The 17939-nt window shown below is 31.5% G+C and overlaps 7 protein-coding genes across 7 annotated transcripts; 3 read left to right on the top strand and 4 right to left on the bottom strand.

Moving 5' to 3' along the window:
• Nucleotides 1–238: 238 nt before the first annotated feature.
• Nucleotides 239–1314, bottom strand: DMC1 (recombinase DMC1; the record flags this gene model as incomplete). The annotated part of the gene is made up of 2 exons (XM_004181311.1): nt 239–1111; nt 1189–1314. The coding sequence occupies 2 exons, from the start codon at nt 1312–1314 to the stop codon at nt 239–241; spliced, it is 999 nt and encodes a 332-aa protein (XP_004181359.1).
• Nucleotides 1315–2184: 870 nt separating this feature from the next.
• SPO71 (Spo71p) lies at nt 2185–6816 on the top strand (the record flags this gene model as incomplete). Its single annotated transcript, XM_004181310.1, has 1 exon — nt 2185–6816. The coding sequence occupies one exon, from the start codon at nt 2185–2187 to the stop codon at nt 6814–6816; it is 4632 nt and encodes a 1543-aa protein (XP_004181358.1).
• Nucleotides 6817–7040: 224 nt separating this feature from the next.
• On the bottom strand, nt 7041–8636 carry JIP5 (Jip5p; the record flags this gene model as incomplete). The annotated part of the gene is made up of 1 exon (XM_004181309.1): nt 7041–8636. The coding sequence occupies one exon, from the start codon at nt 8634–8636 to the stop codon at nt 7041–7043; it is 1596 nt and encodes a 531-aa protein (XP_004181357.1).
• A 643-nt stretch (nt 8637–9279) lies between these two features.
• MET16 (phosphoadenylyl-sulfate reductase (thioredoxin)) lies at nt 9280–10092 on the top strand (the record flags this gene model as incomplete). The annotated part of the gene is made up of 1 exon (XM_004181308.1): nt 9280–10092. The coding sequence occupies one exon, from the start codon at nt 9280–9282 to the stop codon at nt 10090–10092; it is 813 nt and encodes a 270-aa protein (XP_004181356.1).
• A 277-nt stretch (nt 10093–10369) lies between these two features.
• Nucleotides 10370–10738, top strand: MRP2 (mitochondrial 37S ribosomal uS14m domain-containing protein; the record flags this gene model as incomplete). The annotated part of the gene is made up of 1 exon (XM_004181307.1): nt 10370–10738. The coding sequence occupies one exon, from the start codon at nt 10370–10372 to the stop codon at nt 10736–10738; it is 369 nt and encodes a 122-aa protein (XP_004181355.1).
• Nucleotides 10739–11224: 486 nt separating this feature from the next.
• On the bottom strand, nt 11225–11872 carry TBLA0F02960 (Rho family protein; the record flags this gene model as incomplete). Its single annotated transcript, XM_004181306.1, has 1 exon — nt 11225–11872. The coding sequence occupies one exon, from the start codon at nt 11870–11872 to the stop codon at nt 11225–11227; it is 648 nt and encodes a 215-aa protein (XP_004181354.1).
• A 1091-nt stretch (nt 11873–12963) lies between these two features.
• On the bottom strand, nt 12964–17472 carry MMS1 (Mms1p; the record flags this gene model as incomplete). Its single annotated transcript, XM_004181305.1, has 1 exon — nt 12964–17472. The coding sequence occupies one exon, from the start codon at nt 17470–17472 to the stop codon at nt 12964–12966; it is 4509 nt and encodes a 1502-aa protein (XP_004181353.1).
• Nucleotides 17473–17939: the final 467 nt, after the last annotated feature.

Raw genomic sequence — 17939 nt, 5'->3', positions numbered from 1 at the left:
TTAGATAGATACGAATTATTACCGTTGGTCGCATGCCTCCACAAAACCTATTGCAAGATATTCTGTAAATTGTGCTTACAATTTGAAATATATATACTATTATATATTTTTCACTAACATTAATTATTATATCAATTGTATTTGAAAAATATAAAAAATAACAAACAAACAAATAAAAATTATGAATAAGCGAGTAATTTTATTAGTTATGAATATCACTTTAAAAAAGGTTCCGTTTCTACTCGTTCGAATCCGTAATACCCTTTTCACCAATAATGTAAACACATTCCCTTTCTGGCATATCAGGAGAATCCTGAATCTTTGCAACTCTTTCTTCTCCTCTTCCCTTTCTTAAAAGAATTCTTGTTGCTGATGCATGTGCTAACACATGGCCGCCAACGGGCTTCCGACCATCAGCAGATGCAAATAATGCTGAAGCTCCTGGATCCGATTGAACTTGATTGGTCATGAAAACCGCAACATTAAATTCTTCTGCTAGTCGGTTCAATTTAAATAAATGTTGATTCAATTTTTGTTGTCTTTCATTTAATTCACCTCTACCGCAATAATCAACTCTAAAATTTGCCATTATAGAATCCATAATAATTAGTCTATAAGCACCTGAACTTAATTTTTCACCTAATTGTTCTACTAATTCCATTTGATGTTCACTATTTAATGCTCTTGCGTATGAAACATTCTCTAAGCATGCATCTGGGTCTAACTCATATCTTTCTGCAATTTGCTTGATTCTTTCCGGTCTAAATGTACCTTCAGTATCAATATAAGCAACTTTTCCTTCAGCACCTCCCAGCTCTCTTGGTAATTGAGTAGTAACGCACAAAGTATGTGACAATTGAGTTTTACCACAACGAAATTCACCAAATACTTCTGTAATTGACATGGACATTATACCACCTCCTAATATTGCATCAAACTGTTTTGCGCCAGTACTTAATTGGAAAACGTTTTTCCTAATATCTAATTGAACATTTGCTGGTATAAATCCGACTTGAATGATTTTAGATGCAGCCTCTTTGATTTTATCTACTTTAATCTCACTTAATCCTTTAATTTTAGCCAAATTTCTTCTTGTTGTCGATAATACCGTCTAAATATAAATTTTAAAATTTACTTGATTTGTTAGTAAATTGCAACTCGATGCACACTATACTTATTAATACATACATTAACTGTAAAAATCCCCCCAGATTTTAATTTTTGAATATCTGATACATTGATGCCAAAATTTTGTAAATCATCTACAGGGGAAACCGACACTGTTCCAACTTGACTTGTTTCTACAGTAGACATTATGTTATTAAAAATTTATTTGCTTTTGTTTTTCCTTTGAGCTCCTATCGAAACTCCAATTTGTAAATTTAAAATAAAATATTTGTTTCAAAGATTTTTCTTTTAAAATATATAATCCTCTCCTAGACTCCAGATTTTCGGTAAGTCCCTTTCTTATGTATCGGAAAAGACCGTTGGCGGCTATTCACGGGATGACAATCCAGACACGTAAACTAAAAATGAGACACGTAAACTCTAAAAAAAAGCAATACTAATGGCAGTAAGTATACAAGATTCAAGAAAATATATACGATATATATAGTATTTGATATCGTCTTCTTATCCGTTTGTATATATTTTAATTGTTTTTTTTTTCAACAGATTAAATATAGGATAAACTACTATTTCAAATTCAGTAATAAAACATTTACTAGAGTTTTATTTTACTTAACCTACCCTAGACCTTGATAAATCCTTTTATATAAGCTAAAAACCGTACATATTACTAACAAATATTTAATTGCTTTCTTTTGAAAACTGTAATAATTATCTTGATATCTTTATTTCCGCGGCTTTTCATTTTTCGTTTAGCGACCACCAAAATTCTCGGACTATTGTGTGCTAACATTACGGCCTTTGTTTCTGTAAATCTGTAAATTCTAGAATGTTAAAATCTGATATTTGAATTATAAATTGTATCTTTATGCTTCTTTTTGCCCCATGCAAAACAAAAAACAACAAAATTCAAATATTACATCGAAGTTAGTCTCTTTATAAGTAGAGAAAACACTAATAAAAACAATAAATACGAGCAATTGCTTTAAATTTGCTACAATAAAATACATACATAAAGACTGTTAAACAATTCTTTTATTATCCGGAAATGCCAAGATGAATAATATTATCGATGATGCTCTTCGAGCTACAACAGATGATTTAGAATATATCCGAAGAACCACAGCTTATTCTTCAAGAAATATGAATTTTTCTTTTAAAAGTAACGATACTGATAAGAATAATTCTCCAGAGAATAAAAATGACACAGAAGATATAGACATTATAAAAATTCCTAAATTATCTTACACAGCTTATAAACTATTATACGCGTCACCTGTAGAAATATCTTCGTGCTCCAAAATTGTATTATTAGGTGGTATACCAATTCAATGGTATATTGAACAAAAAGCTGGATTTTGGCATATTATCTCTTTTTTGGCATTTAGAAACCAAAGAAGGACTATTAAAAAACAAACAACTTTGAGATATAGAGCTGTGTATCATAGAAAGCAAAAAAAATTCCACTATTCCACTGCTGCTGTTAATGCCTTTAAATCAACTTCACCACAGTCGATAAATAAGGCCACAGATAATAGTAATAGTGATAATAATTCAACTGCTAGACAAGACCATGTTAAACATAAGAAAAAATTAAAAATAAAACAAAAGTATAAGCATATTAAAAGTAAAAAAGTATCTTCTCCTACTTATTTCAAAACAAGCAGTAACAAACACAATAGTAATAAGAGGAAGTTGAAGTCACATTTAGTTTCATTTTCCACAGATACTCCTGCCCCTATTATTTCTGACTATACTACTCCCATAACTCCCAATACTTCTACAGAAACCGACAATGGTTCTGATAATATACGGCAAGATACCAACACTATTTCAAATATTTTGGAAAACAACGGTTTTCGAGATCCCTTATGGAAGGATACAGTTATTATACCAACAGAATCCACCAAAACGATATATAGTAGTGTAAAGAATCAATTACTTGCCAGAAATACAGTTGCCACTCAAACACCAGCACAGATGAATGAACCAAAAATAATTTATGAAAAATCGAAATCTTTTATTACAAACGACCAAAATTTGGACAAAGAAGATAAAGAAGGTATAGCTTTGAGTGCATATAAGTTTCATAAAAGAGCTTATACAATTACTTCAAGTAGTCCTCAGAATTATTCTACGTTAATTAAAGGGACAGCTGAAGCACCTAATACTATAACTTCAAAAACTGGGAATAGACATATCTATAGGCATAATTCAAAAGACTCAATTCATTCTTTAAACCAAAATGATATTAGTACTCACCAAAACTCAAAATATTTCACCGCAAAACAGACTTTAAACAGTCATCAAAATAAAAATAATAATATTCCTTTCAATGATAAAAATTTAATCAGTCTATTAACACCAACTACAGATGAAACAAATCCTACTAGTGGATCTGCCCAAGATTTCTTTACTGCAAGCGATTTTAAAGGTCGTAAGACGCCAACAATCATTATTAATAACCCATCGTCCTCTTCAAATACCACGAATGATGACGATCAAAGAAATTCTACAATCGCTACAACTTTTAATATCAATGGAAAAACAGTTCCAACCGTACCTTTGACACCTTCTTTATTAGAAAAATTTCCTCCAACAACCATTGTAACAGAAACAAATTCCAGTTCAAGTTCAGCTTCTCAATCGACTTCTATCTCACAATATTACAGTATGGATGATGAGAGCAGGTTAAATAGTAACGAGAGTAGGCCAAGTAAAGATAGCATAAGAACAACTCAAAGTTTTAATGGCCAGGGAACCAGTATGAGTAGAGATTATTTGCATCCTATTGATTCAATGTCAAGCAATACAATTGACAAGAAAACGATAAAAGTCTATCCTAAGACTAGCTCTGATTATAATTTAGAAAGACTAAAACCAGTCAACTCACAATCACCGACTTTTTCAATTCAATCAACTATTTCAAACTCTCAAGATGATATTCCACTTGCCACACAAAAATCAAGTAAATTAAATCATTTTAAATCAAAAAGCGGAGAATTATTTAAACACATTGTTAAGCTAGAAAATAGTAGCGGCAGTATCTTAAAGAAACCGAAATTAAGGTCAAAACAAAAACTAGATCTTTCTCCTGTTTCGACAATATCTTCAAATGTAACAAGCAACCACAAATCCAACCTGACAAAACTAACTGCTGTTCCTCCTAAACCAATTGACTTACCAAGAGATGAAATAATTCATTTATTAAATCCTCCAGTTTATAAACAGCCATATATCCGAAGTCACATATCCGATGCTAAATCATCAGCTAAAAAGACTGTCAAAAGTACATTGTCTGATTTTGCACATACTGAATATGAAATTTATCGACATATTCGAAGAAAACTAAAATATGGTAAAGTCATAATGATGGAAAGAATGCTTGTTATGGTAAAGGAAGCAATTATTCAAAAGGAAATCTCACCAGAATTTAATGAATGTGAAAATATTGATACTAGAGTATTCGATAGATGGAAGGAATATATTGTAGTTGCCAGAGCTACAGGAAATGCAGTCAAACCAATATTAATTCAATTTTATCATAATCGAAAAATTCCAGAAATATCGACTGAAATAAGAGACGCAACTACTATACGAGGCAATTCCCTAGATTTTTATCTAAGTCGAGAATGCTTTATTGGATTTTATAGTACATTAGATAAAACTATTTGCATTCAAAAACCAGATGACAAATTATTCAGATTAAACGAGGGTATTGAATACATTGATTATAAAGATATCGACCCTCTTAAAATTTTTATTTTAAGATCAAAGACTTTTTATTCATCACATAAATGGCATGATTTTTTAAAAAGTTCTTTAGGGATCAATACTTTACCAAAGAATGTCACTATTAAAATTCCTGAACTTTCTGCCTCCATTAATATTAGCCTAACTACTACCCTTTTGAATTACTTACAATATAAGGAAACAGAAGAAAACCAATATTTAAAAATTGCCATCTTGGATAGGGGGTATAAAGTGTTTCAGTATCCATTATTAAGGTTTCTTAACATTCTAATCTTTGATAAATTTAGAGAGGCTAGATTCCATGAGATTTTAAAAAAATGGGAAGCCCCAAATAATATTATGGGTTGTGATATTAAACATTATGATAGGATTGAATGGGTTCCATCACACGAATCTGACCTACTTGGTTGTGCTTATTCAACCATAAAATCACACATTTTGGAATATAGATCTTTAATTCAATATTCTCGAGAAACATTTAACGGTTCAGAAATTCTCGTGGAGCCTTCAGCTACAGAAGGTTTTTTGATAAGGTTTACTGATAAATATGGTGCAGACCGAACAAAATTTGGGAAACTTTTTATTAGACCTTCATATTTCTTTACGAGTGATAATTTACTATTTTACATGTCATCCTTAAAGGCAATTCCTCCTCTGCCAAAAGAGGCTGCAGTTGATGATATGATGAATCCATATGAAATGGATAAGATTAAACACATAATGGACTCTCTACCAAATATATACGAGCAAAATCCGTATGAGGTTAACCTTTCGAGCCAAATTAATTGGCTAAATAAAAATATTACTTCAGAAGAACTTAACGAACGTGATATGTATGGTTTTAAATGTTTTAATAGGAGAATATTACAAATTTTAAAAGCAGAAAGTATCATTGACTTAGCATTAGTAAAAGATGTATATCAAGGGACAAGCAGAGATTTGCAACATAACGAATTGAAATATCATGTTCTAGTCACTGCTACTTTAGCATTTTGGCAGAAGAGAGTAACTGTGCAAGATATTGCAGAATCCACAATATTTATTAAAACAGGAAACAACTTGTTATTAAAGTTACTTGCCCCATCTGCTGATATAGCAAGAGAATGGGTATGCAGATTACAAAAACTTGTAAGATATTGGAGGATAAAACAAAGTAATTTAGTAAAAAGAATGCAAGATATCAAACAGAAAAATTTACTACATTTAAGAATGACACACAATGAAGAAGCAAATATTGGAATGACAACATCTAAATGGGTTGCGGATAGAGGTATAGCTGATGCTTCAATTTATCATATTAACGGATTATCGTTATTAAGACCAATCATTCTAAAAGGATTTCTTTATCAAAAACCGTCTAAGCATTCTGTATTTAAAAAATATTTTACAATATTGGTTCCTGGATTTCTTTTATTGTACAGTTGTTACCATAGATCACCCGCAGGATATGCTAAACCTGTTTTAAATTATAAGTTCCATTCAAGCTTATCTTTAGATGAAAGCTATTTGTATTCGGGAAGGACATCTGAACCAGATTTACTTAAAAGGGATAAAATGTTTGATGGTATTAATCCAGGTAGCCACTCTCTTCCAAGAGTATATAATGATGGCTGGAGGTCTTGTGAAGACGAAACTTCAAGGTGCTTTACACTTTGGTTTGGAACGAAAAGAGCAATTTCAAAATATTCTAAAGATATTGAGGAAAATACCGATTATTACTCTGATATCAATATCGACGAAAGCCCTTCAACAAGCTCCTCGTCAACATTAGAGAATGTAGAAAACACACGTTTAGTAAGAACGGTAAATAGATTAGGTGTTGGTGGTAAGACTATGGTATTTATGGCGAGATCAAGACAAGAAAGGGATTTATGGGTTCTATCCATTTATTATGAGCTTGAAACAGTTCGCAAAGCTAATTTACAACAGTCGTAACTTTATATATGTAACTTTCTATCAATTTTTTACATCATTATTTAATTATAATAAAATTCTTACAGAAGCTATCAAAATGAATGAATTATAAGCCTATGATAATCATTTAAAATAAAGCGCCATCAAAAACGCCAAGCACAATGGGTAATATCTTGTAAAAAGGTCTGCTACCAAACATTATCAAATGATATTCACAAAGCTACCATTTTCATCTAGAGAATTTTTTACAGACCTTCAAATTTTCTAATACCATTAGAATGATTCTGTAGTTGTTTTGTACTATCAGATTTAGCCTTTTTCTGCTTTTTGGTCAATTTCTTGTTTGTTTCTTTCTTTCTCTTCTTATTTTGTCTCACATCATCATCTGAATCGTTCCCAAATATGTCCTTATCCAGTTCTGCTATTAATTGTTCCTTTGTCATTCCAACTTGATTCTCGTCATCCGAATCATCACTATCGGAAATGCTTTCACTACTGTCATCCGTTTCCTTCTCATTTACAGCTTCAGTTTTTAATTGATCATCATCTAATTCTGAACTATCAAAAGTGCTATTCTTGCTTGATGATGGATCGATGCTATCGTCCGAATCTTCAAAATCACTAATTGCTTCAGAATCTTCAGCTGACGACAAATCATCATCATTCTCATTGTTAGAAACATTTTCACCATTCGATGAAAAATTCCACACCTTTATTGATTCCATACCACCGGATACTAGTCTATAACCATAATCTAAATCTATAAATTCAACCTCGTCCAATTCAGAATGAATTTTGACCTCAACTATTTTGCCCTTTTTAACATCAACCTTGTAAAGCTTACCGTTTGAGCAACCACACCATATACAATCATCATCTTGTAAAGTTGGAACAATGCAATCAATGCTTTCATTTTTAGCAATTTTGACTCTTGTCAGTTGATCTTCTAAGTCATTCTTGTTTGGTTTCCAAACAGTTAATATACCTTCTCCCATACCACATACCACTGTATCTGCAACTTCTGGATCAACAAAGGTACCACACAATATTTCATCTTCCTGGTCATCACTTAGTAATACTTTTCTTTTAGTTTCAGTGTCATCCTCTGGAATACTAAAATCTGATTCATTTGATTCCCTGCAATCCCAATAACCCAATGTAGTTTGACCCAACGATATGTACTTGTGAACAGATCTTTTATAGAAGGGGAATATATCATTGATTGCATCATCACCATTATGAACTTTGGTTAACTTATTTTTGAATTGTAAATTATCACTATCTAAGACATGAACCGTACCATCCTCATCCCCTATAATTAAAACTGGATGTGTATCTGATTTCAACATTTTGGTGAATTTTGACTTTTGAGTAGGGAATGAAACCTTTTTAATTACCTTACCAGTTTCTACTACTGATTTTTTGAGAATATTATCAGTACCAACAGAATAGAAAAATTCACCTTCAGGATCAATAGCCATGGCCCGCACACTGCCTTTATGTCTTCTTGTCTTCCATAATAATTTTACTGCAGGAAAATCATTTCTATCAGTATCTTCCTCCACGTTAATTGTGGTCCAAAGCTGTTGGTTTGAAAGGGATTTACCAGCCTTTGAAAGAGTATTCTTGTTTTTTAATAACGTTTCTGCTAATTGTATAGGATCATATTCATGACAATATATATGCCCACTTGACAAACCACTTAATATGATTGGTTTTTCTGGGTGACATAGTAATTGAAATAGATGTTCTTTATAAATTAATTCTAATATTGGAAACTCATTCGACTCTAAAGTTGATGCAGCTTGCTTCTTAGATTTTGATTTTTTCTTACTTGCCATTGCAAATTCAAATAATTATCTTCTAAAAGTAGTAAATCGATAGTTTTCACAATGAGATATCTGCTAGAACTATGCGCTAAATATTTTTCAATAATTACCAAATTTTATTTTTATACAATTGTTAAGTTCATCATTTTTCAGGTATCGCAAATTTTGCTATCTCATCTCATCGCATATTGAAAAAAAAAAACTACTTCATACCGCGGATTTTGTTCCAATTTAGGAATGAAAGTTTTTGCTAATGTTTAAACTTTTTCCAGAAGAATAAAAGTACTTAAGATACACTATTTCGTAGATTTTACAAATGTTATTAGATTTACTTCCAACGATTCTAATCCTCAAAGCTAATTCTTTTTGGCTGATTAATTACAAAGCTAGCTGTAACAGGCACTTCTTTTTCTGTTCTTCTGTCGATGACAATTACACGTGAATTAAAATAGGTGGGGACTAGGTTGTGGTGCCTTTAGTACAGATAGGGCGTATAAGCATGATTTGAAAATAGTATTTATAAGCAAGTAAAATACATACTATCTGGTTGGCCTTCCTGGGTGACATTTCTATTTAACAAATATTAACTTGTTCTAACTATTATTGTTAAATATTACCAAGAATTATATACTCTCATACCAACTATTTGAAAGCAATGTCAACCTTTACTTTAAATGATGGTAGTATCGTCACTAAACTCCAAATAGATCATTGGAATAAACGGCTTCAATATTTAACAACTCCTCAAGAAATTATTCAATGGGCTATTTTAACCTTTCCAAATATCTTCCAAATCACAGCATTTGGGTTAACAGGGTTAGCTACCATTGATATAATCTCCAAATTAACTGGCGATATTTCTCAAGAAAAAGATAATAAAGATATTGTTCCTTGTGTTTTTATTGATACATTACATAATTTTCCACAAACCCTTGATCTTTTAGCAAAAATTAACACAAAATACTTCATACCAAAGGGTACCAAAATCAATGTTTTTAAACCATTAGGATGCGAAACAGAGAAAGAATTTGATGCAAAGTATGGTGATATGCTCTGCGAAACTGATGATTTGAAATATGATTTCGTAGCAAAAGTTGAACCATTACAAAGGGCCTATAAAAGTTTAAATATTGGAGCCGTTTTTACAGGCAGAAGAAGGTCTCAAGGTGGTGAAAGAAAGCAACTTTCATTTGTCGAGTTAGATGAAGAAACCAAAATCTTGAAAATTAATCCATTTTTGTTATGGAGTTTTGAAGAAGTTCAAAATTATATTATAGAGAATCATATACCATATAATGAGTTAGTTGATTTAGGTTACAAATCGATTGGTGATTATCATTCAACACAGCCAGTTGCCTCTGGTGAAGACGAGAGATCTGGTAGATGGAAAGGCCAAGCTAAATCTGAATGCGGTATTCACAAGAGTAAAGAATATACAAAATTTATACAAACTACAAATGTAAATTAAGATTTCCAGCAGTTAATTTAATTTAGCTAAATATTTCGATTACTTCAGTTTATAGATTTTTTAGAATATTTAATGCCTGTTTATATGTAATTAATATTTAACGACATTTCAGTTGAATTTAGGTCAAATTAAAATCCGAGAAAAGCTTTATTTTCTTAAAAAAAAAAAAATAAAAGAAAAATAACTTAAATCTACTACTATCAAAAACATCTAAATCTCATAAAAATACACCCAACTAGGAATTCTATAACCCTACTAAACGAATTTAGTTGTCACAATGAAAATATCCTTCCCATCTTTGGGCCACTTCCGTTTCCCAATAAAAACCAAATTACCACCTGGAAATGTAAATGCCAGAGTAATAAGGGATAATTTTAAAAGACAACAAGTTGCAGAAAGTGAAATCACTACTAGAGCTCTGAAATTTATAGCAAGAAATACTACTCTACCAGCACGTGCAAGACTCCAGGCCCAATTACAATTGAGTAAGATGCCAAACTATACAAGAATGACTCAAATCCGAAATAGATGTGTAGACACTGGCCATTCGAGATCTATTATAACTGCATTCAGATTATGTAGAACACAGTTCAGAAAACAGGCCCTTGAAGGTGATTTGCCAGGGGTTAAAAAAGGTGTGTGGTAATCACATACTATTAATATATCATGACTCATATATACTTGTAGATACTATCTCAATGTCATATTATATAACGATGTTTTATTTCAGTTCCGCATTCTTATATATTTTAATATTCACATTTAACACTAGTTGTAATAAGACATTTCAATGAAGAGAAATTCAGGGAAAAGACTATATACAAACAAGATCAAAAAAAGCAAATATAACACATTTGAAATCAAATAAAATGATGTGAATAAAATTGAAAGTTAATGTTTTAAATATAATAAAAACTAAATAAAAAGATGAATTTCTTTAAACATAAAGTTTCAAGAAAAGAAAAACATTAGGCGTTTAATAGTTTATAAATAAAGGAAAGCAGCAGTTGTATGTAGATGTCAGGTAGGATTGCAAGAAAATGTGACTCATCCTCATTATAGATTCATTAAAATGTTTTTTTTTACTTTTTCTATTTTTTTTAATTGAATGGGATGTATTAATACATGTATCTTATAACAAAACACACTTTTTCTTCTTCTTTTCGCCACTCTTTTTACCCTTTTTATCTTTGCTCTTACCTTTACCATTAGTTTTTGATTTGCCAGCTAAAGAAGCTTGAGTGGCAGCTTCAAAGACTTCTCTAACACCTTGATTAGTCTTGGCGGAACATTCGAAATAACCAGTGGCACCGATAGCTTCTGAAACTTCTTGACCCTCAGCTGTAGATACAGGTTGTAAACCTTGTTCTTGTAAAACAGCCAAAGTTTGTGGATCGTTTCTTAAATCGACTTTACAACCGACTAAGATGATTGGAACACCTTGACAGAAATGTAAAACTTCAGCAATCCATTTTTCTTGAACATTTTCTAAGGAATCTGGCAAGTCGACAGAGAAACAGATCAAAACAACATTGGAATCTGGGTAAGATAGAGGTCTTAATCTATCGTAATCTTCTTGACCGGCAGTATCCCACAATGCTAATTCAACACGACGTCCGTCAACTTCGACATCAGCCACGTAGTTTTCAAAAACAGTTGGAACATATACTTCTGGGAATTGACCCTTAGAGAAAACAATCAATAGACAAGTTTTACCACAGGCACCATCACCTACGATAACTAATTTTCTTCTAATACTGGCACTAACTTGTTGAGACATATCTGGATGTAGTTATATTTATTTGTGTGCTGTCTTATTTATACTTTAACGATATCTTTGTTATAATTTATACTAGATAGAAATTATAAATGATGATAAATTGTATTAAGTAAAATTAAACCAGACAAATGGAAAGTTTGATGAAGAGAAAAAATCTAATAATTAAAAAAAAAAGTGTTCTAGAAAAGTGCTTTAAGAATGAGATGGGTATGAATTAAAAAAAAGGGAATGTAAACTTGAAATAAAGATACAGGAAAGTCAACAGATCTGGAGTATTATCGATAAACGAGTTTATAATAACGAGATCAGAATCAGCTTTAAGTTAATGCTATATTATTATGATTGCTACAATTTTTTATTTTTCTTTTTTTTTTTCAATGAAATAATAATAAAAAAATAATAAGAATGAAGTAAAATCAAACGAAGGAGACTTGTCGATCTTGCAGTTAGTGATTTTTCCAATTCAATGAATTTGAGTACCACTCTGTTGTAACGAAATCAAAACATAAGAAATGAAAGCAAGTTCAAGAGAGAAACAAGAAGAAAATAATCATTATTACGAACACATTATATTCCAATATTAATGTGGAGTATCAGCCAGATAAAATTAGAAATTCCAGCCTGCTCAATAACAATCCAGAGTAGATCGATAATAAAAACAAACAAAAACAAATTATCACCAAATCGAATCATTAAATTGATGATGCTATAGGGCAAATGAAATTTCTTCATTAGTTGCTTGAAATTACTGGCCTACATCAAAGTTTCACCAGTTTCCTAAGCCTTTGCCGTTTTCCTTTTCGTGTACGCCGTTTTGGTGTCGCTACTGTTTTTTTGTTTTTTTTTTTTTTTTTTTTTTTTATTTGCTGTCTACGTTTGCACAGCCAGAATGTACATTCGCCATGGAACAATCCGACTGAAATTTCACCCTTCCATTTGGAGCGCGCCAGACACGTCAGCTGCGCCAGCCGCGAAAAAGTGTCACAAATGGTGTAATGCTATTAAGCATATAGAAATATATAAGCGGTATATATTATGGATGTACCAATCACAAGTGAGATGGTATATGATTGTTAGATAGATACAGCTAACTACCATACTTCTGTCTTAGAGAGTGTCCCACGGTGATCTATTTCCCATGGACCACCTTCAGTGATTCTGCCTCCATTGTTAAATGGAATAGGCTTGGGGAACTGATACTTACAATTTGTGTAATCTGGCTCTCCTCTGGCAGTTAACATCATTACAGACTGGTCTTCCATGAGGATATATAAAGTGTGATTCTTTGGATTGTATTCTACATCCTTTACAGCGTAAGGTAATTTCAGGGAAGTAAAAGGCTCAGTAGAGGCAACTTGTTTCATAGCACGAGGTTCACAACTGTCAGTCTCTGAATGGTTTGGCGACTCAGTATCTGATCCGGGTCGAGCTAGATCAGGTACGGATGTAGGCCCAAATTGGAAAGCATTAGACACATTATTAGTGGTAGGGAGTGCATTCACATGTGCAATCCCTTCTGGACCTAATTGATTTTGTACCATCTGAATGAGGGATTGTCGAAATTCGGAAGGCAAAGACTCATCTAAGAGATCTGGTAATTGTCTGCTTAAAAGAATTTGTAAGTTTTCATCCATTCTTCCTGATAGGTTATTATGCATTCGGAGCCTAGCCATTTCTGGAACTCTCATTCCTTGATCTAAGTTGTTATCTCCATCTTGTAAATGTTCATGATTGCGATGATGATATTCTTCATCACTATCATCATAACCATCATCCATATCAACATGTTCGGTGCTAACAGGCGAATTTCTTGACAAAAATGCCGTATTGATCAAATCTTGTATACCTGCTTCAGAAACTGGTAAATTTGATGGATGATCAACAACTGCTGTTTCTGCTCCGTTTATTTGTGGTTGTGCAAAACGCTGTACCACTCTTCTTGGTTCTCTATCAGTGGCTTCTGCATCATATTCAGTCATATCAGATAAATAGCCAATATATGGCTCTTCATTCATATCAGTACTGAATAGAATATCTGTACCACCTCTTCTCATTGAACGAATATCATTTCTCACATAGTTTGGCATGTCCAATTCTTCATCCCCCCTTTCAAGATTATAAATTTCAAATATATTCATATGATCATTGTCTGAGGTAAATTTAACTGTAAACCCTCCTTGTTTCAATTTTTTAACAATTTCTCTTCGATCATAGAATAAAATTTCAGCGTTATAACTCGAACGATCAACACATACTGTGACAACAATAAAACAATTCTTACTCAAAGTTAAAATTTTTGAGATGTAGCTATTTTCAGGCTTGATTAGCTCTATCATTTTTAGTGAATCATCATCAACCATGCTATCAAATTTTTCAAATATGTACACTTTAGGATATTTATTAATAGTAACAATAAGATGATCATCACAAAAATCGAGTTCTGTAATACTACTTCCACCGTCGAATATTAATTCTTTATGTTTATTAATTTGATTATTTCGTATATTCAATAATACTATTTTATCTGAATTATCATCCGTAGTATTATGTTCGCTATCACCATTAACAAGAATATAAAAATATCCTTCTTTGGTAACAATAACCTTGTCACTTATATCACTTTCAAAATCATATTTAGAAAAGGATTCCACAGTTAACTTACCCTTTTTTGGAATGATACCTACTAAATGAATAATAGATTCATATAATAATAATAATAAATTGGTATTAGATGAGTTTGGAATTTCTACAATATTTTTTAATTTTTGATTTGTGATCATATTTAAAACTGATGGATTTAAGCTTAACATTTTACCATCTAAAAGCTTCATACAATCCCATTCCTTATTATCGATGCTTAATATTAACATTCTATTAATTTTAGGAAGATATAAAAATTTCTTATTAACACTTCTAGTAGACTTTAAAAGATAATTCGATCTATTATAGGATTTATGTGACAATTCCAAAACACAGAATTTATCAGAAAATAAGACAAACAACAAGCCTTTCTTTGGGTCCATTCTAATATCTAAAATACTTGATTTCTGTAATTCTGCTGGAATGATCACTGAATATTCTTGAATAATAATAATAAATTCTTCGCCAATGTTTTCTATAACAGAAATAGTACGCGCATCGTAATAGACAAGAAACGTAGGTGAAACATATCTACATCTCATATCATGCTCTGTTTGAATAATAGAATCAGCCCCATTCAAAAATGAAAAATTACTTGGAATAGGGTCTGAATTTTCTCTATACCCATGGTTTCTCCAATTAGTCCGTGGCCCCAGTAGTACTTCTGCTATTCTGTCTATTGATTGCATATTATTTAAATTAATAGACCTGTATTGAGGTAAAATCATATTCTTCCAACTTAGTTGAAGATTTCTATCACAGAAAAATGCATTAATTAAAATTTCACCCCTATTCGATTCAATATTAAAAAAGAGGTATGTCAGATTAGGTGAAAAACGAGTGTGAGCGATAGCATATGCACTGAATATATTAGTCTTTTGTAATACTGAGGTTGGGTTTAGAGACTCAATATTATTTGTATAAAACAGAAGCCCAGATTTGTTATTCCACAAAATGAGATAACTTTGATATTGATAGAATCCATCAATTTCTGACTCTAATTTGCTAATTTCTACAGTATTATCACTGTTTAGCATATGGAACCTGAGACTATATTTGGTAATCTGAATTAAATAAGATTTATTATAGATAAACCCTAAAGGATTACATGATGTTTCATTAAACATATCATCAACTTTTGTTAATTCAGAGAGCGAATCATTTAAGTTTAAAATAAATATGCTTGAAAACATTAAAGGATCAACAGCTAACATTAAATAAATATTAGAAATATCTGAACCAGGTTCAAAATCTTTCGAAAAATAGTCCAACAACTTCTTAGGTAATTCTATGAAAGTTTTAACATCGATCCTACTGAATAATTGCAATTGGTTCGATTCACAGAGCAGATGCGATTTTTGAGTAGGAACATATGGGGAAAGCTCAGTTAAGGCTGCCTGAGAAGCTAGCCAAACATTATATTTATGATCAATTACTTTTTCTGAATCTCTTAATGTAACAATCTTAGTATTTTCTTCGCTACCTGAATCAATTGTGTGCTTAAAAATAATTCCACGAAGGGGCGGGATATTATGAATAGGATGAAGTTCCTCTACTGTGGTAAGATTTAAGGAAAGTTCTAATGTGCGACCAAAGCTGATTACAACCATATAATATTCGGTCATATCTGCTGGTTGTACCAGTACTGGTGCTATTGATTTTAGGCCTTTAAATCTAGTTAAACTAAAAAAATTCACATTCTCGTTATCGTCAATAACACAAAATGCAACATTCCCAGTTGTAGTTGATATGATAGAACAGTCTGTATATTTATTAAAAACTTCAGGTTTTACTTTTTTCAGCTTTTCCAATAATATAGGTGCTCTAAAATAAGATAGTATGCCCTTTAGTGAACGATATTTATAGAGTTTCCCTGAACTTGTATTTCCTGACATTAGCTGATCTGCAGATTTAAGGGATATTCCATTATTAGTAAATATTAATATTCTTTGGAGGCCGATTGGCACACAATTATTAAAATTATCACCATTGCAATGCGTTAATGTATGAACTCTTTTCTGTTTTTCGTTCTCAGTATCCCACTCAATACATAGAAAGACTAATCTATCATAATGAATTGTGGCAACAAATAATAAAAATTCATCCGGTTTATTTGTATACAAGAAAGAACTTCCTAATATTGTAGTCTTCTTCAAATTCAGACTATTCACCAATTTAAAATATAATGGGTTATAAAATTTGAAAAATTTACATATTCCTTCCTTATAATTGATTACAACAAAATTTGATTCATCATAACCTTTAATAATTTCCCATTTTCCTGGAACTGCAAGATTCCAGTATTGTAGAACTAAATTTTTTTCCACTTTTGCGTTTGGCAAAATGCTAAACAAATATCCTGAGGATTGCGTTATTAAAGCCAGACTATTTAATTCTTCAGAAGTGTCAATAACGATTGAATCCGTCACACCATCTAAAAATTTCATTACTGATAATGTCCCTGATATACATACAGAAGAAGGTGTAGATATTAATTGAGCTGGCTCCATCCTTTGTGGACTAGCGTCTTCATTAGGGATATGCACTTTTGGAAATTTTACAACTGGATCTTTTTTAAATCTTTCCACTATTTCATCAATATCGGAATCATTCAAAGGATCATCTCCAAGACTTTCAGTAGAGTGTTCAATTATTCCATAGGTCTCAATTCTTGGACGCGGTAACTGTTTATAAAGCTCTTTGAATTTCGTCCAGTGCTTTTGTTGGTTTGATGCAAGTTTTATTGGATGTGATTTTATTGGAATTTTGCCTGGTACCAGCCATTTATATTCAAATCCAAGTTTACCATATAATTCAATATCGTCCCCTTCAGGTATATCTTCATCAGTTTCATAATCATATAAAAGCTTAGGGTTTTTTAAATTTTGAAGTTCACCAGCTGTGAGCCAAACATTGATATCAAGTTTAGGCATCGGGGATTTTTTGCGATGACTATACATTTTAAACTTATTTGAATGTTTAATAAAGCAAGGTATATCTTAGAATAGAATTTACCTTCTAATTGCGCAAGCTATCTTTTTATCATTTCATAATTTCAAATACTTTTAATTCACACTCATAAGCCTGTAAAGTTTCCGGCTTTGAACCGAATCTAATACAAAAAGTAATAGCGGGTAAAAACTATATAAAAAGCCTAAATTTCGAGGCCCTTTCCGGAAAAGTTAGATTAAATATTTGATATTCATAATGACAAAAACTTTACAAATAAGAGTTGCTACTTTATAAAGTGGGACTTTTGCACGATATATACATTAGTATGCATTAAATAATTTTAATAGGAACTTATGGGTTGGAAAATAACTTTAGGCATTTTTTATTAAGTCTCCAGAAGAGCTATCAAAATACATCTAAAATTCCAAATTATATAACATATTGTCTCTATAAAAAAATTATAATTATATATAAT

This window comes from Henningerozyma blattae, chromosome 6, assembly GCF_000315915.1.
Source record: "Henningerozyma blattae CBS 6284 chromosome 6, complete genome".
NCBI lineage: Eukaryota > Fungi > Ascomycota > Saccharomycetes > Saccharomycetales > Saccharomycetaceae > Henningerozyma > Henningerozyma blattae.
This window is presented reverse-complemented; position numbering and strand designations above follow the sequence as displayed.